The sequence below is a fragment of the Melanostigma gelatinosum genome, assembly GCF_949748355.1.
Source record: "Melanostigma gelatinosum genome assembly, chromosome: 24".
Classification (NCBI taxonomy): Eukaryota; Metazoa; Chordata; class Actinopteri; order Perciformes; family Zoarcidae; genus Melanostigma; species Melanostigma gelatinosum.
In genome coordinates this window covers 10,013,056-10,034,256 of record NC_136657.1, presented here as the reverse complement: position 1 = coordinate 10,034,256, position 21,201 = coordinate 10,013,056, and the positions used below count along the sequence as shown (strand labels likewise).

Below are 21,201 nucleotides of genomic sequence, written 5' to 3'. Positions count from 1 at the left end.
CACACGGTGAGATGTTTCCACGATCATAAACTGATCCTCTTCAAACAGGATTTACCAACATCTCACCTTTCAACCCCGCAGGACACTCGCATCTGTACCCGCCGGCGGTGCTGATGCAGTTGCCGGCTGCGCACGGAGCCGACCGGCATTCGTCCACATCCTGGTCGCAGAGGTCGCCCTGCTTCCCCTCGGGACATACGCACAGGTGCTTCCCGCTTCCAGCAGGGAAATGAACGTCCGTCACACACGTCCCGCCGTTCTGACACCCACACGGCACCACGGCCATCTGTATTACAGGTGGAACAGAGAGGCGGCTCAGGTGGGTCCTGTTTTTATTGAAATAATCTCTAACAAGCAGCATTGGACTCTTCTAGAGAGTCACTAAGCACCTAGACAGTCGTTAGACACTTAAAAGTACTCCAGAGGGGACCATCCTGGCTAAATAAAGGTTCAATAAATAAGTTATGGCTCTCCAACTCTACCTCCACAGTGAAGGAGCTCTGGGCGTTGCACTCGTCTGACAGCGTGAAGCGAAAGGTCTGACGTCCCTCCTCCTCAGGAAGCGACGGGACCCTCCAGATAAGGAGGCCGGCAGGGGAGAGGAGGGCCCCCCTCGGCCCCTCCTCCAGCTGGAAGAGGAGGGCCGAGCCCTCGGGGTCCGAGGCCGCAAACTGGAAGACAAAGTTCTCCCCGCCGAATGTCCGCAGGTCGCTTTGAGGCTGGTGGAAGGCCGGCGGCTCGTTGACTGAAGACAGAGGAGGAAACTCTTGAGAAACTTAAGTGAGTGTTCGCAACTCACCAACAACGCAACTCGCTCTTTGTCAGTTATTCTTATTAACGTTACGTCTACAAGTCTTCGTGTTTTGGTTCCCGTCCTCAAATGAACTCTTACAAGAGAGCTCGGTTTGGCCAAAAACATTCCCCCAGCCGTGTCCTGGAAGGATCACTGTAAACACGCATGTTTCCAGTGATCCTTCCAGGCCGTGTCCTGGAAGGATCACTGTAAACATGCGTGTTTACAGTGATCCTTCCAGGCCGTGTCCTGGAAGGATCACTGTAAACATGCGTGTTTCCAGCTTTCTCTTCTCATTGAGATCATGTATCATCCGCCTGCTGAGATCACTCCCTCCAAACAGATGTTTAAAAGAATGAAATAATCCCAGGAAACGCCTGCTCAGCATGACTGATAAGAAATCCTAACCGGCCAGAAACATGTCTGCCGTTCATAATAATGTTTCAATCAAATCAAGAGCAACCATTTCAACCCACTGGGAGGATTATTCCTGAGAAAACTCTGGATGCAGTCTGACGCTCTTCCAACTGATGGGTTTGTTGAGTGTCAGTCTGTGTAGCTGTGGTGATCAACCGTGTGATTCCCCCCCGACCCCCGCCTCAGGCTGGTTCAGCGACAGGTCAGGGCATGCTGGGAAACCTAGACCTCCGCTCCTTTGATCCGCTAATGGGGACAAACATGACCAAAGCGGTAACAGAAAGATAAATACTCTTCTTCCTGCTCGTCATCATTAGCGGGCTACAAGCTGAGTCGAAAACACGTCCTGGAGGAACGATGTTGTCTAGAAAACATCACTGCTGGTGGAGCATTAAGTATTGTCTTATCTTTACTCAACACAGGCAAAGAATACACGTAAACATCACAATACAACTTTACCAAAAGAGGTTTGGATGTTTACTTACCGGGACCCCAAACATAAAGTTTAAAGGAGTAAATATTAAATAAATGCTGAGTGGCTAATTTTGGGTATTGGTCTTGACATATGTGACTGAAATGAAGCAGATTATCTCTGGTCATTTTGATGATGCATGGGGGGAAAGTTTATTCTTTCTAAGATAAGTGGTTTGTACCTTGATTCACAGACCAGCTGAATTTGGAGGTTTCCGGGTCGCAGAGGAGGCAAGGGCTGCTGGGACTGGAGACGCCCTCTGCAAAACACATCCCGTCGATGTTACACGTCCTCTCCTGCCAACCACAGACAAAGGTTCCTCATATTTACAATCTTTTAAAATGCTGACATGTTGTTACATGTTGTTCTGCCTCCTTTCCCATAAACAACAGGAGCCTCTGCACCTTTGTTGGGCTTTTAAAGAGCCAGCTGCTGCGCGTTTAGAGCAACGGAAACCACACAGTCTGGTTTATTCATCACATATAAAAACCCACTGAATCACATCTGTCTCCTGAATCTAGAGTCTAAAACACCAGAGAGTCCAAGTTTTGCTGTGTTGAATTGTCATGTGAATGATGGCTTTCCTCCCTAAAAAGGTTGGTGAAAGATCTGACTTATCTTACTTACAAACAATTTGTTCGTTTTTAACCGTTTTTACTCGAGGCGCAGTGATTCATCCGTCTGGATCCGTCAGTGTGGAGGATTTCTTTTTGTATGCGAGTTACCTTTAACTTACAGAGTCCTGAGCGCGATGCCTCGCAGACCTGGCAAACGCCATCGTAGATGGTCAGCACCAGGGCCTGGCTGTACTGGGAGCCGTCATTGGTGACCTGCAACAGGAAAGAGAGGAGCTGACATGGGCGGGGGGGCGGGGGCTTAAAACAAAACGACCAACAAACGAGAGGCGTTACTTTAATCTCCCAGCGTGCGTATGGTTTGTCGTCCATCATGAAGTCCTCTGTGTTGACGGCCGTGTTGCTCAGAGATGGAACAGCACAGTCTAGAGCTTTGGAGCTGAGGAAGGTGGCTTTGCTTCTCTGTTTCTCCCCTTGAACCCAAACTCCGTTCATGTACTGTGGAGGCAGATCAACACACCTCAGAGGAAACATTGTTTGGGGAAAAGAAACCTTTGACCTTAGCTTTTCCTCACCTTCAGTCTGGTGGCATGGCAGCTGAGGTCGGGAGAGTCGATGAAGCCGAGGCCGAAGACTCGAACGCTGCGACAGTTGAAGGCTCGGATGTCACACAGTCCACTGTTCTCCAAATCTGTCAGCTCTACTGGCTGGCCTGTCAGACGAGAGATTATTGATCAACGGAAAGAGAGAACATTAGTTCAGCAGAAGTCTGCACGGCAAAAACAGAAGAATCAACCTGCTGAACCCATTCCGGATTGGAGCAACCGTCCCCGGATACTCACTGATGGCCAGGCTGCAGTCGTAGAAGCTGTGGCTGGGAAAGCACCGGCAGCCCCACTCTGTACACTCTCCGTTACCGTTGCAAAAATTGGGGCATCGCAGAGCTGTCACCACCTCCCTGGCCGTTCCCGGAGGACCGGCCACCTCCAAGGCTCTCTGGGTCCGGTTTTCCAACAGCCTCCTCTCACACTCATTCTCCAGGTAGGGCAGCAGTGCCTCCTCCCAGCCCAGGTCGTCTTTGAGCTGCAGGTCCAGAATGCAGAGATCCACTGCCTCCTCCAGGCGGCGTCCCAGCAGCCCCCGGCACACTGCACCAACAGTGGAGTTGGCCAAAGCCATCTGGCACACCTCGAGAGCTTTGGCCGAGGTCAGGCCGCTCGGCGTCGGCCACTGCGGTCGCACCTCCGGCCGGGCTTCCGCCAGGTGATCCTCGGGGAAGAAGTAGGCAAAGTTCTCCAGATCCGCCTGGCTGAGGCTCTGAGCAGCGAAGACGGGCTCGAATTGTAGAAGCGTGAAATGAGGATGGAGACAGGACGAATCGGAGTTTGCAATCCAGCGGGAATCGTTTAATGCACAGTCGAACATGCGAGGTGGCATATGGAGACAGATTCCAAATCTAACTGTCTGACCAACTCTTTTATAAACCTAACACACGCCTTTTTCAGCTGTGGTTCATCAATCAAACCTGTCTGTTCAATTCAAACAGGACACATCTGGGCTTCTAATCTGGGAGGGTTCCATTTCGTTTTTACAGAGAACAACTCTATGTATGGTGTTGTTTTCGTCCTTTTGAGAGATTAATCACACTATCTGTCTGAGGGAGGCATTTCCCGAAAGCTAACAGAGACAGAACAATTTCCCGATATCTCCTTCGAATTCACAATAACACGTTACGTAACTTGTTTTTAGTTCAAGTCTAGTTCAGTTCAGTTATAATGCTGATTTTCTTCAACACATCCCTCCTCTGAGGGTTTCTTAACCCTCATCCTAACTTTTTATAACTTTTGTCAATTTGCGAAACTGGAACCTAAAATTTTGATCCCTGCCTTCATTGCAACAACACAAGTGATTTTTGTAAATTATATGTGATTGATTATATACCAATACAGTAACAATACAATACAGAACATTTGAGTTCGTAAGATAATTCAAATAACATCATTCAATGCTCAGATTCACCTTCATATAAGGGCGAAAAAACCAGCAGATTGCAATGCAGGAAAAACTCCCTTATGGTCCTTTCCCGCCAAGCGACCACCTTTTTGGTATGAAGTGAATCTGTTCTTGCTTACAACCATGTATTAACAGATACATCACACATTTAATTTCTGCAAAATATTGAACAATATATCAGTATTCATTAGATGCAACGTCTGTGATAAACCTATATGCTATAATACTTGTGCACTGATTATATAAATCATGACTATGAATATACGTGAATATAGAAATATCTGATTACAATACATTCAAATTTATAGTGAAACTGTTTGAACAGATGATAAAACATGTGACGTGGTGTTTCTTGGACGTGTGTACTTTCAACAAAGTTCGGGCTCTCGTTCTTATGGTGAGTTGCCCCCAAGTCCTGTTTCCCCCATGTCCTCTGAGTCCTCCAGATAATCCGGAATGGGAAACAGGTCCGGAAACAGGTCCGGTCGTCCAACCACCATTTGAGCGAACTGGGCCTTTGTCCCTTGCTCCATCGTCATCATGTTCATCATCTGAGCCAGTTGGAGATTTGCCATGACACCCATCTGTTTGTCCATGCTCCTCTGGCACTGTCTCCTCAGGATGGGTACGATGCAACATGCCAATAGAAAAGCCACAATTAAAACTATTAGTGCGCCAATTCCTGCTTTTACCAACACAGACCCCCATTGTCCCAAAATTTGGTCTAACCAATCCCATGACCACCCCCCCTTGCCAGCGTTGTCCTTAACTTCCTGTCTCAAACCCCGAATTTTCCCCATTGCAACAGCAAATGTCCCATCAGGTGCAGTGTTATTGGGAATGAATGTACAACACTGTTTCCCAAACATTTGACATACCCCACCTTTTTCAGCTAGAATCCAATCTAATGCTTGTCTGTTTTGCCATGCCATTGTACTGGTCTGGTGTAGCTGCTCACCCAACCCCTTAAAGGCCTCATTACTGTAATTCAGGTACCTCTGCTGATTGTAGTAGATATAATTGATCCAGTTAACGTTTTTGTTGATAGTAATCCAGGGTAATATAGATTCAAATCCTGCCTTAATCTCATCTTGTGCTTTAAATTCCTTTGGAATCCCTTTAGGCTGTCCTATAGCGTCTAACTGGATACTTTGGTCCAGCGTGGATTGTCTCTTATACCTACGCTTCTCGTCGGGCACTTCCATCATTTTAATTGTTTCCCCTGCCCCGTTATATATTACTACTACCGGTAATCTCATTCGAACTAACGCGCACAGCCCTACCCATCTGGGCGGCAGAATATTTAGTAAAACATTTTCACCACACATCCAATAGCTGTCGGCTATTCCTGTTGTCTGTTCACTCAACAAATGAAGAGTGGGAATGGTCATAGTTATGTTATCACAGTTTTGGTCAAGTGGTATTGGGTTCTCATACCATACTGGTCTCCTGATGAACAAAGAAGTCATATTAGCCTGTGGGAACCAGGACACCACCCAAGTTACTTTACAGTACACGGTAGTATTACCTAAGTCAACCCTTCTTTTGTCTGACGCAAATCCACCACTGGCAAAACATTCATATTCTTGTAATTGATCTACTTTATAATTAGTGGGAGGCTCGTTCTGCGTTGTGGAAATCATAAATTCTGCACATGCATTTCGTAGTTGATATTCAGGATACAGATCTAAATAGTTGTGCTTCTTTTGGGATCCATACAAGAGTCTACATTGAACACCACACATAGGAAGTCTGAAGATTGAAGCCAACCCTTCTCTGGGGATGAATCTTCCCTCTCTGCATTCATGCTGTTGTGTCCTTGCGCACTCTTTGAAAGTATGCTTTTCCGCGACTACTACAGGCAATGTTGTTGGAGCTTCTGAGCACATTATGCATTCAATAGAGGTCATCTCTTTTACTGAGTACCATGCCCATCTATACCACCCATTCTGATTAGCATGCTCCCAGTCTTCATCTTCTGTTATTTTAACACTTCTCTGCATTGGCTTGAATTTTCTCCCTGAGTCTTCTACATCATCTACCATTCTGTTCCATCCCTCCTCTGGGTCATGACTGTCATAATTATCATAATCATAACTCATGTTTTTACCTATTTTTGTAGCTCCTTCGGCTTTCTTTACCGTTGGAACGATAGTCGAGTTCGTTACCACTACATTAGGAATTACTGTCGTGTTCATCGTGTCTACTTGTTTTCCAGTTGTTGTTACTAATGAATGGCTTGGTTTTGTGCTAACCTCACTTGGCACTGTCACGTGCACAGGAGTGCTTGGAACTTTGATTGGCCATGGTTTTGGAGTAGTTGTAACGGCGGTTGTACCGCTGCTCAAATTAACTCTTAAGGTTGTAGTGATAACGGTTGTTACCTTTATCTCACTCTCAGACTTAACTGGCTTGGGGGTAACTGTATGGTTGTCATTATTGTCGATAGGGTTCATCAATGGTATAGCTGTTGGATTGGTTTTGGTTATTTTAGCAGATGGAGTTGTACCTTTTGTTTCCTTATTTATCAATTTGGCAGTTACATTTTGGTCTTCTATCACCTCTTCCCATCCCCACATGGGGTGAAGTTGTCTCTTTCTACGTATTTTAGCATGCAACTGTCTAAACACTTGATGTGCTGGTTTGAGCTTTAATGACAATGCTGGCATAGGTCTCGGTCTAACATGGGATGGAATATATGTGGTTGCATCGTACTCAACTGATTCATGGTATCTGGCTCTCTTCCAGGATGGCTGAGTCATCATTTGGCCGCTGTCCTGCATGCTCTTTGACGTCATCGCAGGTTTCTCCATCGTCAGCGTCTCCTGTCCCATGCTTCCCGACAGCATCCATATCAGAAAGCTGATTAGTTTCAACATTTGTTCCAGGCTCACCTTGTTTGTCATTTTCTTCTGACTTTACACCGTCCTTATTTTTGTCTTGGACTTTCGTGCAATGACTCAGGTGATACCACGTTGTACTTCCCTCGACTTGGACAGCTGTTGGCGTCGCTCGCACCACTCTGTAGGGACCTTCTCGTCTTGGCTCGTGCCACTTTCGTCTGAAGACTTTAATGTACACGTGGTCCCCTGGAACCACTGGTTTCTCTGGTTTCTGGTCAGCCCCCGGCTCCTTTCCTTTCTCCTGTAAATAGATGGATCTATGTATGGCAGTTAGTTGCTTCATATAGTCCTTTAACTCTATTTGCAGTTGCTCAAGTGGGGGCCCCTTGTAGGGCCCCCTCAGTTGAGGTGCTGGCATAGGTCTGCCTGTTAGCATTTCATGCGGCGTTAAGTGCGTGCTTCTGTGAGTTTGCATGCGATAGCTCATTAGCGCAAGTGGTAATGCATCTACCCAGTTTAGCGTAGTACTAGCACAGATCTTATTCAACTTTGCCTTTAGCGTTCCGTTAATTCGTTCCACTAACCCTTGGCTTTGTGGGTGATACACGGCGCCCAATCTCTGTTTGATTCTCAACTGTTGTAAAATCCCCTTGGCTATTTTCTGCACAAATGCTGAACCATTATCTGAGCTTATTTCTGATGGTATGCCAAATCGTGGTATGACTTCCTTAGTCAGAAATTTAATAACTGTGTCAGCTCCTAGGTTCTTTGATGGAGTTGCTTCCACCCAGCGACTGAATCGGTCAATTACCACTAGCATATATCTCTTTCCATATGCTGATTTTATCATGTCCACATAGTCTATGACTAAGTGTTTAAATGGCCCTTCTGGGACAGGAATGTGTCCCACAGGTGTTTTTATGCTTTTGCGCACATTATTTTGGGCACAGATTTCACATTGGTTCAACACTTCATCCACCATTGCTTGCATAAATGGTGACCAATATCCTTGTCTCCTCAATCTTTTCAGGACTTCCCCCCTCGAACAGTGATCATCACTGTGCGATTCTGAAATGAGAATGGTCAACAATGCAACAGGTGCTACCAACAATCCTTGATGTGTTCTCCACAACCCCTTATCATCAATTGTTGCCCCCCTTTGCATCCACATGTTATGTTCACTTTGGTCTGCTTTTTGTTGTATCTGGATAATGTCTTCGGGCGTGACTACAGGCTCTAGTGACACCACTGGTGATAGAATAGCTACTTTACACTTGGAAGCTGCTTTTGCAGCCTCATCTGCAGCATTATTTCCTGTTATAATGTCATCATTCCCTTTCCGGTGTGCCTGACATTTAATGATCGCAAGCCTCGTCGGGCCCATCATTGCTGATATCAGGTCCATTATCTGTTTTTCATGCTGTATTGGACTTCCATCTGTTTTTCTGAAACCTCTCTGTTTCCACAATGCTCCAAAGAGTTGTGTGACGCCTAGTGCATACTGGCTGTCAGTGTAAATGTTTGCGACTCTGCCTTTAGCGAGTCTGCACGCCTCAGTCAATGCTTTTAATTCGGCTAGCTGTGCTGAACATGGCTGATCACAACCTTCAGCTTTCACTGTCACAAAGTCACTGCCTATTTGCTCAATCACGGCAAATCCGGCATGATTACCTAAGTAGTCCCTGTAGCAGGACCCATCCACAAAGTACGTCACATCTGCGTTTATTAACGGAGTAGACTCTAGGTCAGGTCGCAACTTGGTATACTTCATTGTCTCTGCCACACACTCATGTGGCTCTCCTTCAAATTCAAATGGAATAACATTTGCTGGATTTGTAGTTATACATTTCTTTATTGTCACATCTGGATATGTCAAGAGCGGCATGTACTGCAAACACCTTGCTTGTGTCACCACAAACTTTCCTTGGTTTATCAACTCAGTGATTTTGTGATGTGTGTGTATGACTACAGGATACCCCATCGTTACCGTTGCTGCTTTCTCATATGCATAATGCACTGCTGCCAGCCCTTGATAACATGGAGGCCACCCTTGTGCTACATTGTCCAGTTTTGTACTGTAATATGCAATCGGTTGTTTTGGACGACCACTACACGTCTCCTGCATCAATACTGCTGAAACGTACATGTCCTGTCGATTAGATACATAAAGCAGAAATGGTTTGTCATAATCAGGTGTTGCAAGAGCCGGAGCTCTCTGCATCTCTTGTTTGATTGTTTCAAATGCTACCAAGGACTTGTCTGTCCATTGTAACGGAGCTCTTAACGTCTGGGTTCCTGCGTCCTTCATGATTTCTCTTAGTGGAGCAGTTTTTTCAGCATAGCTTTCAATCCACTCGGAACAAAATCCAGTCATTCCTAGAAATGTCATTAACTGGCCCACTGTTCGAGGACGTGGCGCTTTACTCACTCCCTCTAGCTGGGAGGGTGACATTGCAATGGTTCCATGGGAGATCATTCTCCCCAGATACTCTACTTGCGGTTGGCAGTACTGTAGTTTTGTCTGAGAGGCTTTATGTCCTCCTTCTGCTAAACTCTGGAGTACTTTGATTGAGTCTCGATGACAATCATCGATTGTAGATGAGCAGATCAACAAATCATCAACATACTGTATTAATGTGCTATTAATAACAATATTTTCAAGATCCTGTCTCAAAATCTGATTAAACACGTGAGGGCTATGCTTGAAGCCCTGTGGAATACGTGTGTAACTGAGTTTTCGTCCTCTGTATGTAAAGGCAAACAGATGTCGAGAGTCTTCAGCCAATGGAATGCTGAAGAATGCTGAGCACAAATCAATTACTGTAAAAAATTTAGCATTATGTGGCACATTCGTGAGGAGTGTATGTGGATTTGGCACCTCGGCTGGCCAATCTTGTACTACATCATTTACTGCTCGCAAGTCATGCACAAGTCGATATTTTGATTTGTCGTTTTTTGGCACTGGTAGTATGGGAGTGTTGCAGTTGCTGTATGTCTCAACCAACACTCCTGCGTTTATCAGACCTTCAATTGTCTTACTTATCCCTTCTTCAGCTTCAGGCTTTAAAGGATATTGTGGGCGATACGGCAGTTTCACGTTTGGTTTTAATTCAATTTTTACAGGATTGGCAGACTTTACCAACCCTACATCACTGTCATGTTTTGACCACACTTGATCTGGCACGTGCGTCAACATGTCTTCCATAAAAGTGTTTCTGCTTTCTTCACTTTTAGTTGCTGTTTTTAGTATTTTTCGCGTTGGTATCGTTACTACCTGCGGTTTTGCCATCATTGATGTTCCACAAAGGATTTTGATCATCTTTTTATCTTGTGATGAAAAAATGAGTGGGTTGTCTGTTTCTTGCCACTCAATCTGTGTAGCAACATGCATCATTGGACCGAGGTCTTTTGATTCAAACGGTTCATTCACCAATAGGGTGATATGTGGAACCGACTCTGGTACAGCGTACCACTCTGAAATGAATGAATTTGGTTGCACGCTCAGTGCTGCTCCCTGTTGGCCTACTACAATATCCTGTGTTACCAACTCAACAGTCACATTTTTCGTTTTCTCATCCCATTTCTTCTCAAATACCGAACTGCATGATGCATCATAGAACATTGTGCAATGATAGTCAGATAATGGTTGCTTTGCTTCTGGGATTTGGGCTCGAATTAGTTTTTCCCATTGGCTGAATACCTTTGTTATAGGTTCCATAACATCACCTAGCCAATAAACTTTTGCACATTCAGATTGTGTGTACATTTGAAAATCCAATCCGGATCTATCAACAAATACTCCATCAGGTGAACACCAGACTTTTATTTGTAATTTACACAGTGCATCCCTTCCTAACAAGTTGATTGGAGTTTGATCAGATACTAAAATTGGAATTTTAGTTTCACCACCTTCAGTTGTTAATCTCACTGGAGCTGTTATTGGAATCATTTGTGTCATTCCCGAGAATCCTACTGTTTTAACAAATTTTCCTGACAAGGGGAGGTGTGTGGCATATTCTGGACTTACACATGTATAAGTAGCTCCAGTGTCAACCATCATCGGTGTTGGCTTGCCTTCTAATTGAACCTGTAGCATGGGTTCTTTATCAGCTCCTATGGTGATAATTGGATGCTGACCCTCCCCGTTAGGATTCTCTGGGCCCCCCTAGTAACCATATTTCGGACCTGCCCATGGATTGACAGGACCTCTACCTCCACGTTGCATGGACTGAGACCCGCGACCCCCCTCTCTCCACTCTGTGCCTGGCTGTGGTCTCGGACAGTTGGCTCGGAAATGGCCTGTGTCTCCACACCCCCAGCACTCCTTCTGTGGCGGACGTCGTTGTCCATTCTGGAAAGAAGGTGGTCCTCTTTGACCTTCCCAGCGAGGGCGAGTGAACGGAGGTCTCATTGCTCCATTTCGTTGTTGTGGATTTGGCTGTTGTGAATAAACATTGACAACAGCGGGTGGCTGCACAGGTGATGGTTGTGCCTCAGGTGCAGTTGGCATTGCATGGTTAGTAGTGTCATTTACCATTGGAGCTTGCGTCTTTATTTTACTTTTATTTTGCAAGTCAGTGAGTTGCAGCTGTGTTAACTTTCGCTGCAAATTCCTCTCTTGTTCTTTAGTTTTCTCCTCATCCTTCCTGTATTTTTCAATTGCGTGTACCACGTGGTCACGGAATTGTCTGTGAGGCATTGAAGTCAGTCCCACCACATCCTCCAGTCTGCTCTGCACCGGAGTTGGCAGGGCTTCAATAACTGCATTCCTGAACAAAGTCATTAGGACGGGGCTGCTCTCAGCCTCTTCCTCTGTCTCCTGCTTCCATCTCTTCAGCTGTTTGTTAATATATCCAGCTGCATTCTCAGTCTCTGCCAGAGGTTCCCCCTTTAATGATTTGGGATCTATTTTGGTAGGGTATTCCCCCCTCAGGGCCATCCATAACTCAGCTCTGTATGCATTGAGCTCAGTTCCATCTGCCATCGGATTGGCCATCCAAGTATTTCCGCTATTGCGCAAAATATTCTCCATCGTGGATACTCCAAGACTTTGTGCCCACACTGCCTTAATGTCTCCCAAGGCTAACATTTTACCGACTGTTTCCTCCTCAAAAGCCTTGATCCACTTACCAGCCCCCTCATGAATGTCAGGCAGCCTGGAAATCAGTCCTGCAAGGTCGAGTGTTTGCCAAGGTGTATAATGCCCCTGAGTTCCTCTTATCAAAATTGGCCATTGCCCATACCTGTCTGGTGGGTGTATGCCAGGTCTGTATCTCAGATCATAAGGTCTGTCCTTTGTTACCCCTCCCCTTTTGTTTAACCCTGGTTGTCCTCTTAACGCTCCTTCCACTCCTTCTTCTTCCCCCTGTTCCCCGCATATCAGCCTGTGGCTTTTGTCTATCTCTCTCTCTAGTTCTCCAATCGTGGCGTGTGCCTGTTTGCGACAGTGCTCTGCGTCCTCCTCCATTTCTTGAATTACGGTCCGAATTACATCGCCTCTCAAGTCTCTCTCTCTTCCTCTTACATGTTGTTCCACACCCAGCCAGTAAGACTCTCCTCTATCTCTCCCTACGGTCTCATTTCGTTCTGCATAGCAATCTAGTATTTCTGATCCTTTTGCTTCTCTTTGTTTTCGGCCAGTGCTGCAGTATTTTGGGGGTTTATCTCCTATTTGTGATGCTGGGGTCGCATCGAGTCTTGGGCTGGTTGACCTGCTCGGTTCACCCTGTGGGGGAGTTTGGTGCGTCATTAAAGATCTGTTGTTGTTTTCAACTTCGAAGTCTCCTTTAATGTTAACAGTTCCTGCAATTGATGGATAGATTCCTGCAGTTTTCGAAAAGTCCTGCAGCTGTTCCTTTTGATCTGCTTTTGCTTTTCTTTCTTTCAGTTCAACGAACCCGTCTCTTACATTTTTCCTGTAGCGATGACCTTCAACCTTAAACAATTTAATTGTTTCTAGTTCTAGTTCTCTTTTCGTCAAACGTTTCTTGCTTTTATCTTTTGGTTTGTAATCCTTGATTCTCAGTTCCATATCCTCACACAAACCCACATCAAATGTGCCCTCTTTAGGCCAAGATGGATCGAGTCCTTTAGTGCGTTTTGCCCATTTCTCTGAAAGTCTCTGGACATCCTTTGCATGCTCTAAGTTTTTGATCGCCACGAGAGCTACTGGTGTCACACTCATGTTTAGTTTATTTTATTTAAACTCACAACCTCGCATAATTTCAAATCAAGAAGTCAAAACTAGTTCTGGTTTAAATGATTATGCTACTGATACATTTATACCGGTTACACTTGTAATGTTTATTGTGACAAATAATAAGATTGCTTTTATTAACTCGAAATATTATTGTTCGATACTGTAGAATATTAAGATTCTTTACTTTAGGTTATTTAGACACATACTCTGATCAATGTTTGTATCATACAGTTACTTCTCCTCTTGCAGCCTGTGTCACTCAACAATTTCTGGGCGTTTGGCCAAGGCTCTCACTCAACAATTTCTGGGCGTTCGGCCAAGGCTATCACTACGGAGCCAAACTGTTTGGCAGTCCTGCCAAGACACAGCAAACGGAGCGAGAAAGGGAGGGCTATTTTCGACACAGAGAGAAAAAAGGAAGAATAGAGAGGAATAGCCTTAATCTATACAACTACACAACACTATGACACTAATACTATAAACTTTATACGCTTTAAGTGACAATTTTAACTACAATGTTTAGACGCTTGTGTACTGCCAAGATTCTCTTTGTACTAGAACAAATTAATAAACTCACAAAGAAACTGCCAAAATCACAACTCACTTATTTGCTATACGCACTTATCCAATGATGTATATTTCTTATGAGGGGTTTCACAGAGGCTCGATTGAACATTTGCAAAAGCGTTATCACTGGGAGAGCATGCCAAAAAAACATACAAAGCCAATATTTCATATACATGCAAAGCCACCCAGGTGTTTATCACATCAAAAGTCAGCGGTCACAGTCTGTCAGTCCGTTTTTTGTCCAGGTATTTTTTATTTCTCTTTCTAATGTCAGACTTTGACTATGTGGGAGTTTTTTAACAGTATTGCTTGTACTCAAGGCTTTGTTAAGGAGAGATTCTTATTGTTGGGCTGTTTCACAGTTTACAAATGTCCTCTTTATTTCACCAGAGGCTCATATTGTTTTATCTTCTTGGGGGTTTAACAGGGAGTATTGTCTCTTCCCTTTATTCGTCTATGAATCACTCCTTTATAGTATTACTTTATCAGTAATGTCAATAAGTTACAGTCGTGTGCACACCTTTTCAAACCGTACTATTAATCTTATTGTCTAGTTAGATATTACTTTTCCTGCTCATTTAGATTTCTGCACAAAATTTCTGAGTCTCGTCAGCGCAGTGTCCTGCCTTAAACAGCGCTCACTCGTGACAGACCCACATTATAGGATTATTATTTAAATCTAAGCCAGTCTTTTCGTCTCTTCCTTCTCGAGAAAGGATATGTTTCCAGACCTACGTATCTCACACTGGAACTCACACAGGAGTGCCTTACACTTATTTGCAGAAATTGCTTTATCAATAGCACCCAGTCGCTTTGTCATCAGCGTACAAAAAGTCTCTTGAGCTTGAGAGATCACGGAGCGCTCCGCATTTGAGTTTATCTTGGCCACAACCAGGCGTCACGCCAACAGAATGCTGCGTACGCCTGCACACGAGAGAGCTCTCTTTTTACAGCTGGAGATCAAATTGAATCATATCAACATCTTTTTTGCATTTTTTCCAGCACACACCAATCCGCCTCTCTCCTCCTCCCGCTAAACAGCGCGGATCCTGTCGAGGGGACCCCAAACACTCCCTCTCTATCACTCAAGCGAGAATCACGCTGTACAGAAATATACTATGGTGAGATATGAAGATCTCACCTGTCGGCGCCTGAAGCGTGATTGTCGGTTGGCTGGCGTAGAGGAGATGTCGAAGGTCTCGACCCGAACCACGTTGAGGCGCCAATTATGTAGAAGCGTGAAATGAGGATGGAGACAGGACGAATCGGAGTTTGCAATCCAGCGGGAATCGTTTAATGCACAGTCGAACATGCGAGGTGGCATATGGAGACAGATTCCAAATCTAACTGTCTGACCAACTCTTTTATAAACCTAACACACGCCTTTTTCAGCTGTGGTTCATCAATCAAACCTGTCTGTTCAATTCAAACAGGACACATCTGGGCTTCTAATCTGGGAGGGTTCCATTTCGTTTTTACAGAGAACAACTCTATGTATGGTGTTGTTTTCGTCCTTTTGAGAGATTAATCACACTATCTGTCTGAGGGAGGCATTTCCCGAAAGCTAACAGAGACAGAACAATTTCCCGATATCTCCTTCGAATTCACAATAACACGTTACGTAACTTGTTTTTAGTTCAAGTCTAGTTCAGTTCAGTTATAATGCTGATTTTCTTCAACAGAATCCAAATGACGCCTGCCTCCTCGGCCTGCCAGTGGAAAGCAGAAGATCCTCCCTGAACTCCCCGTCCAGTTCAAGATCGTCGTTTTGATGGTGCTCGGCGTGTCTCCTCTCCAGAGGATGAGCGTTAAAGGCGGACATATCCAGGATGCTCTCCTCTCTCTCCGGACTCTCGATGTATTCCACTGTTGTGTCCAGAGAGGGAAACACAGATGTGTAATCCACATCATCGTGCGCTATGCAGTTGGAGTGGGCGGACGGATTGTACAAGTTCCTCATCGCTCTGCCGGCGTGATGAGAAGCGCTGTATCCTTTCTGGCACTGACAGAAAGGCCTCCTGACCTCTTCCATGGTCCCGGGAGGTGTCCTGTCAAACAAACTCTCGCCGGGAGCAATCCTAGCCCACACGCAGAGAAAGAAAGAAACGGCTCTGTGTAGAATCTCCCATTTCAGCCAAATCAGGTCCTAACGAAGCTAAAGTTGAATCACAATCATTTGTATTTGTCCCAGACTGACCTCCAGTCCTCTATGAAGCGATGCAGGTCATCGGGGCTCCCGTCCGAGCCGTGGAAGTCGTTGTTGCCGTTGTGGTCGAAGGTGCCGCAGAGACCTTGCGTGTTGCTGTAGTCGACGCTGGGCACGCGCACGGACAGGCTCATCCCCCAATCGCCAACATCGGCCCTAACAAAGGCCCCGGAGGGAAAGATCAACTACGAGAGGAGAGTCACATCCAACAGCGTCATTAACAATAATCTCCTCATGCAAGAAAAAGCAAACATTTAAACTGGAATAGCTGCGCATTCTTGATTCAATGATTGACGGTTCAAGCGTGAACGCAGCCGATGATGTTTCCCGGGAAGCAAAATAGCGTGTGAAGATTTTCCAAACTGCACCAGTGTCAAAATGTTGGGATACCTACGGTGACCTTCTTCCCCTGGTGGGACTCCAGCACCCTGACCCGACTGCCCTCCCTGTCGCCGAGGGTCCTGAGGGTGAGCTGCGGCCTGGTCTCCTGCGGCTGGCCGTTGCACATGTCAAAGACGGCGAGATCGTTCCCCTCTCGCGCCGCAACGCCGCAGTTGCAGGCGACGGCGTAGTGACGGCTGCCGCAGTCCCACTGGCGAGAGTGGACCTCGAACTCCCTGACCAGGCTCCGGCAGAGGACAAAGGTGCCAGTCTGGTGGTTTTCATAACGCCTGCACAGAAGGACATACAGATGTTTTACCGGGACAAACTTCAACTTCTCTTGAACGCCTGCGAATAACCAATTCAAGGGGTCAATTACCTGCCGTCCAGAGTAATGACATGTGGGTCAGTCAGAGAGTAGCAGATGGAAGTAGGAACGTCCTGGACCGTGACCTGGGGGGAGGTTAGGAGAGCAAAGATGTGTGGGGGGGGCTCCACCCTCTGACCCTGGGCTTTGATGTTTTCACCAAACACAGATGGGAAACTCCCTTCAGAGACGCACTGTCTGGAGGGCTGACATCATGTCTTGCGTAACGCTGCAGCTTGTGCTCTTTAAACATGTCAACCCATTAAACGGGCACACAACCCCCCCATCTTCATAAAGCACTGTACAACTGTGTGTATACATAAACAGTTTCACAGAGACACCTGTAATTACAGCCGTCTTTCTCATTAAAGTCGTACTTGGATAATTATATGACTCTGCTGTTTTCTTCATTCAGTTTTGGTGCCCTCTTAAGAAATTCCCTCTAGGATTCCTGGAATACCCAAGGGCCCACTGGAACCTCCTCAAAGACCCCTTGGGCATCCTCAAGGAGTCCAGGAACCCCCGTAAGGACCAAGTAATATGCAGTTTGCATACCACAGGACCATAAGGGCCACTGAATCCCTGGAACGTCTGCATTGTGGTTGGATATAAAAAATACTTTGAATCACCATAAATTCGATGGAGATGATCATTACGTGTCTCACTGCACGGAGAATCTTTGAATCGTCTTTGAACGTGGAAGGAAATTCCTGTTAACTCACTTTCAGAGACGTCGGGACGTAGCTTCTCCAGAGTCGCGGTGCGCCGGGTCCGGGCAAAACGCCGATCAGACTCGGGCGATTCCCGTCCGGCGTAAAGTCTGTGACGGCGCTGACGAAAACCGCTGCCCGGCCGCAGCTGCCTTCTCTGCAGGCGTTGGGCTGGAGCTCCACCTGGCAGGCGGACAGCGCCACATTTGGGGCCTCGTGTTCAAGACCGTCTGTGGATGTCAACACAGCAGTGAGTTAGTGTTGACGGACGGCACACAGCTGCCTGCAGAACCGTTATGTCTCCCTGAGCTGGCTTTCATGTGATGATGTACGGGGCAAGTCGGAGCACAACAGATGAGGAACCCCAAGACAAGCGTGCAGAGGTTTCTGCACAAATTTACAAATAATTACACGAATAAAGGGATTTTAAGGCGAATAAAGGGATTTTAAGGCGAACAGAATGGTATGTTTGGTCAGCTGTGGTGGTTGCTGCAGGCTCATCCTGTTGCCAACATTTAGATTTTGTCTCCTAACCCTGCAGGTCTGACCTGGCTCGTGGACACTCAGAGCCAGAGGGAGTCCACACTGGCGACCGCGGTCGGCGCCGTAGCAGGGGATGGGCACTGTGCTGTGCACGGTCACCTCGTGCTCTTTGCTGTTCTCCGCTATGCGGAGCGAGTCTGGAGAAAACTGAAGACGAAGAGGGAACAAAGAGGCTTTGGTGAGTTTGACTTGGCTTTTTCTACAAATGCGTTGGATTGGATCGGAGTAGAAGCATAACACAGAGATGTTTACCTTCAGTCCAGCGTAGAAACCCTCGCTTTCTTTTGGAGGAGACCTGCTGTGGCTGGAGTTGGCTCTAAAAGTCGACACGCTGCAGGAGAACTGCAAGAGAGACGTCAGCGTTAATCCATGAAATAACACGAAAGAGAAGTTAAAGATAAAAGTTATCGTAGAAAGGCTCCGTGAGCGAGCACGGCCCGACTAACGACTAACACAACCCAAACATGGACGAGGAGCACAATGGTCCACAGCTGTACCGAGGGGCATCGCCTCACTTTCACACAGCATCACTCTGGTTAATAATTCCTCCAGGAAACGAGAGCCGTCGGCAGCCTCTGGCCTCTGAGGCTGTATTCAAACGCCACCATGAATCTGCTTTGCCTTTTCTGCGCTTTGTCTGCTTGCAGAAGAGCCGACGCTCCAACCGCCCACATCTTCCAGCTTCCCGTCTGAAGGCAGGGAACTGGAACTGAACGTGTCGGCATTAAATCTGTGTAAGTTTCAAAGAAAATGGCAACTCTGTTGTGCAAGTTGTCGAAGAAAACGGTGTAAAGAAGCAGCTTTATTGTACATGTGTGCATTTGTCCGTGTTCACGTATCTGAACTCAGAGATTAAATGTGAAGCATGTGGAGCGAGGCTTTCACAACCTGCAACTGATTTAACTTCCCCACCCTCCTCTTTCCTTCCAACTGGATATGACACACGCCTCTCTGCCGTTGCCTTTAAGGATGAACCCAGGCAGAAAGAGGTCAGCATGATCCGCAGCTTACGTTCCCCACTTTCAGGGGTCACACACACACACACACACACACACACACACACACACACACACACACACACACACACACACACACACACACACACACACACACACACTCTCAGAAAACTCTCTGGCAGGAATTACCGTTTCTCCGAGCCTGAAGTGGACGCCATCCATCTCCACCACAGAGAAGGGCTTCAGTGTGGCTTCCTGCCTGATCTCAGCCTTCATGCTGTGGCCGATGTGTCTGGCCCAGACCACCTGGAAGCCCAGTGGCTGGTTCCACGGCGGCGGCATGAAAGAGCACCTCAGGTGGACGCTGTGGCCGATGAGCTCCGGGGTGATGACGGGCCGGGACGGCAAGGACGGGACGGCAGCTGAAAACCCGGACAGCAGTTACCCGAAACAACCCTGGTGAGGATTTGACTCAATACATTTTATTTTATTTGTGTCGCACTTTAAAATAAGGTCAAAAATTCGAAATGTTATTCTCATCTATCTAAGTTATTTGCAAAAAAAACGCATCATTTTGAATAAATAATTGCATTTCTATTGAAAAATTTGCTTTGATTTAAAATATTATGTATTTTAATCTGCTTAGAGCTGGAAGCTAACTTAACGGTACAACTCTCCAGTAAATGAATTATAAAATTCTTCATGCTACAGTAAGATCAAAAGAGAATCTGTGGTTTAAGCAGAAGCCAACATTCTCAGACTCTCACCTTTGCATCGGCCGTTGACTTCTACCTCACCTGGCGGGCAGAGTCTGGGTCCCACATCTGGAGTAACTGAAACATCAGATGTTTTTCTCATTATTAAGGTGCACGAACATTGGCCGGTACATCTTAATTATAAATGTAGTTATCGGCCTCAAAACTAAAACGTCAGGAAGTGGTTCCTAATGGCACAGAGCACTTTGAGAAGACGTTACGGCCAGCTCAGACGCTCCTGGAGTGGACTCGTGGACCCTCCCAGCATGTTCACCTGTAGCGCAGTATCCCATGCACCCCTGTGTGGGCTGCAGCCGGTAGACCAGGAACTCGCCGCAGTTCCGCACCGTGATGGGGATGCGGAAGAGGCAGCAGTCCTTGGTGCTGCCGTGGAAGAACTGCCAGGTGGCGCAGGCAGAGAGCTGGCGGACCTCGCCGGGCCGCGGCAGGGGGGAGTCCTTCAGAGAGAGCCACACCGGAGCTTGTGTACCACAGCGGTTCATCTGCAGGGGGGGGCGTCAACAGAAACAGTCATTACCTGCAGCGAGGGGGTCATTAAACTCTCCACCTGAGCTGAAGGTGCTTATCAACCCGACCTGCTGGGTGATGTTTGTGCAGGCAGGCGGTTTTATGGGAACGACTTCTTTGGCAGAGCTCACCTGCCATTTTTGGCCTCTTACCTCAACGCAGGTGGTCGGCATCTCCGCCGGCTTGTTGTTGATCCTGAATCTGTACCAGCCCGGAGACAGCGAGTGGTCACAGATCAGGTCCTGGATGGCCGTGTCCTGGATCTCCGTGGAGTCGAAGTCGACGCTGCGATGGGGATTACGCAAAGTCCGATGACCTCCCGGGTAACACTCCGGAGCTGAGAGCAAGGGTGGTGGGAATTACACACTGATTTAGCAGATATGTGTTTAAGTTGGTTAAAAAACATCTTTCTGGATGCAGTTTAACGAAGAGGAAATGAAAACGAGAACCTCGGCAGGTTGACCCTGGAGTCATGTCTTATCTGAGACTTTAGTTCCCCACGACGCTTCATCGATCTTTATCACAAACTGCAGGACTGAGTCAGACTGTCCTCGGCTTCACTGAGTTTTCTCTCTCAGTGCACTGGAGGCAAAAGGCTTGAAGGGTGTGGACCTTTATTCTTGGCCTTGGGATTCGTAATTTGACAAAACAATCTTTATGGTCAACTCTCCTGCACTCTTGGAAAGCAAAACCACGCAGCTGCTCAATCCTGCTGTTGGAAAATCACAAATTGATGAAAATACCAAAAAAGAGAGACACAGAACTACCACTGAGACATGAAATGACCAAAATAATCCAGAAGGACAACAAAGGGTTGAATACGACCAAGAAGAGACGCAAAACTTCTACAAAGAGACGGATTACCACCACAAAGGG

At 46.5% G+C, this 21,201-nt stretch overlaps 2 protein-coding genes and 1 long non-coding RNA gene across 14 annotated transcripts in view; 2 read left to right on the top strand and 1 right to left on the bottom strand.

The window, feature by feature from the left end:
* LOC306797239 (uncharacterized protein) overlaps positions 1-21,201 on the top strand; it is a 252,033-nt gene that overhangs the window by 62,641 nt on the left and 168,191 nt on the right. The gene's annotated exons all lie outside the window — the stretch shown is intronic.
* The window catches only part of LOC306797245 (von Willebrand factor D and EGF domain-containing protein-like), a 30,236-nt gene that overhangs the window by 6,556 nt on the left and 2,479 nt on the right, over positions 1-21,201 (bottom strand). Inside the window, exons 2-19 of the mRNA XM_079296512.1 lie at positions 20,478-20,662; positions 20,072-20,300; positions 19,810-19,875; positions 19,232-19,464; positions 18,339-18,428; positions 18,092-18,233; positions 17,556-17,773; positions 16,846-16,919; positions 16,480-16,756; positions 16,077-16,270; positions 15,574-15,957; positions 3,100-3,608; positions 2,833-2,969; positions 2,594-2,755; positions 2,408-2,512; positions 1,864-1,978; positions 483-745; positions 67-286 (exon numbers count right to left, since the gene is read on the bottom strand). Of these exons, the coding sequence (XP_079152638.1) occupies positions 67-286; positions 483-745; positions 1,864-1,978; positions 2,408-2,512; positions 2,594-2,755; positions 2,833-2,969; positions 3,100-3,608; positions 15,574-15,957; positions 16,077-16,270; positions 16,480-16,756; positions 16,846-16,919; positions 17,556-17,773; positions 18,092-18,233; positions 18,339-18,428; positions 19,232-19,464; positions 19,810-19,875; positions 20,072-20,300; positions 20,478-20,662 (3,603 nt within the window). The remainder of the gene's footprint in view (positions 1-66; positions 287-482; positions 746-1,863; positions 1,979-2,407; positions 2,513-2,593; positions 2,756-2,832; positions 2,970-3,099; positions 3,609-15,573; positions 15,958-16,076; positions 16,271-16,479; positions 16,757-16,845; positions 16,920-17,555; positions 17,774-18,091; positions 18,234-18,338; positions 18,429-19,231; positions 19,465-19,809; positions 19,876-20,071; positions 20,301-20,477; positions 20,663-21,201) is intronic.
* On the top strand, positions 196-18,807 carry LOC306797248. Its single transcript, XR_013773110.1, has 5 exons — positions 196-319; positions 491-780; positions 1,876-1,997; positions 18,085-18,264; positions 18,734-18,807. It is a non-coding gene; the product is annotated as an uncharacterized lncRNA (long non-coding RNA).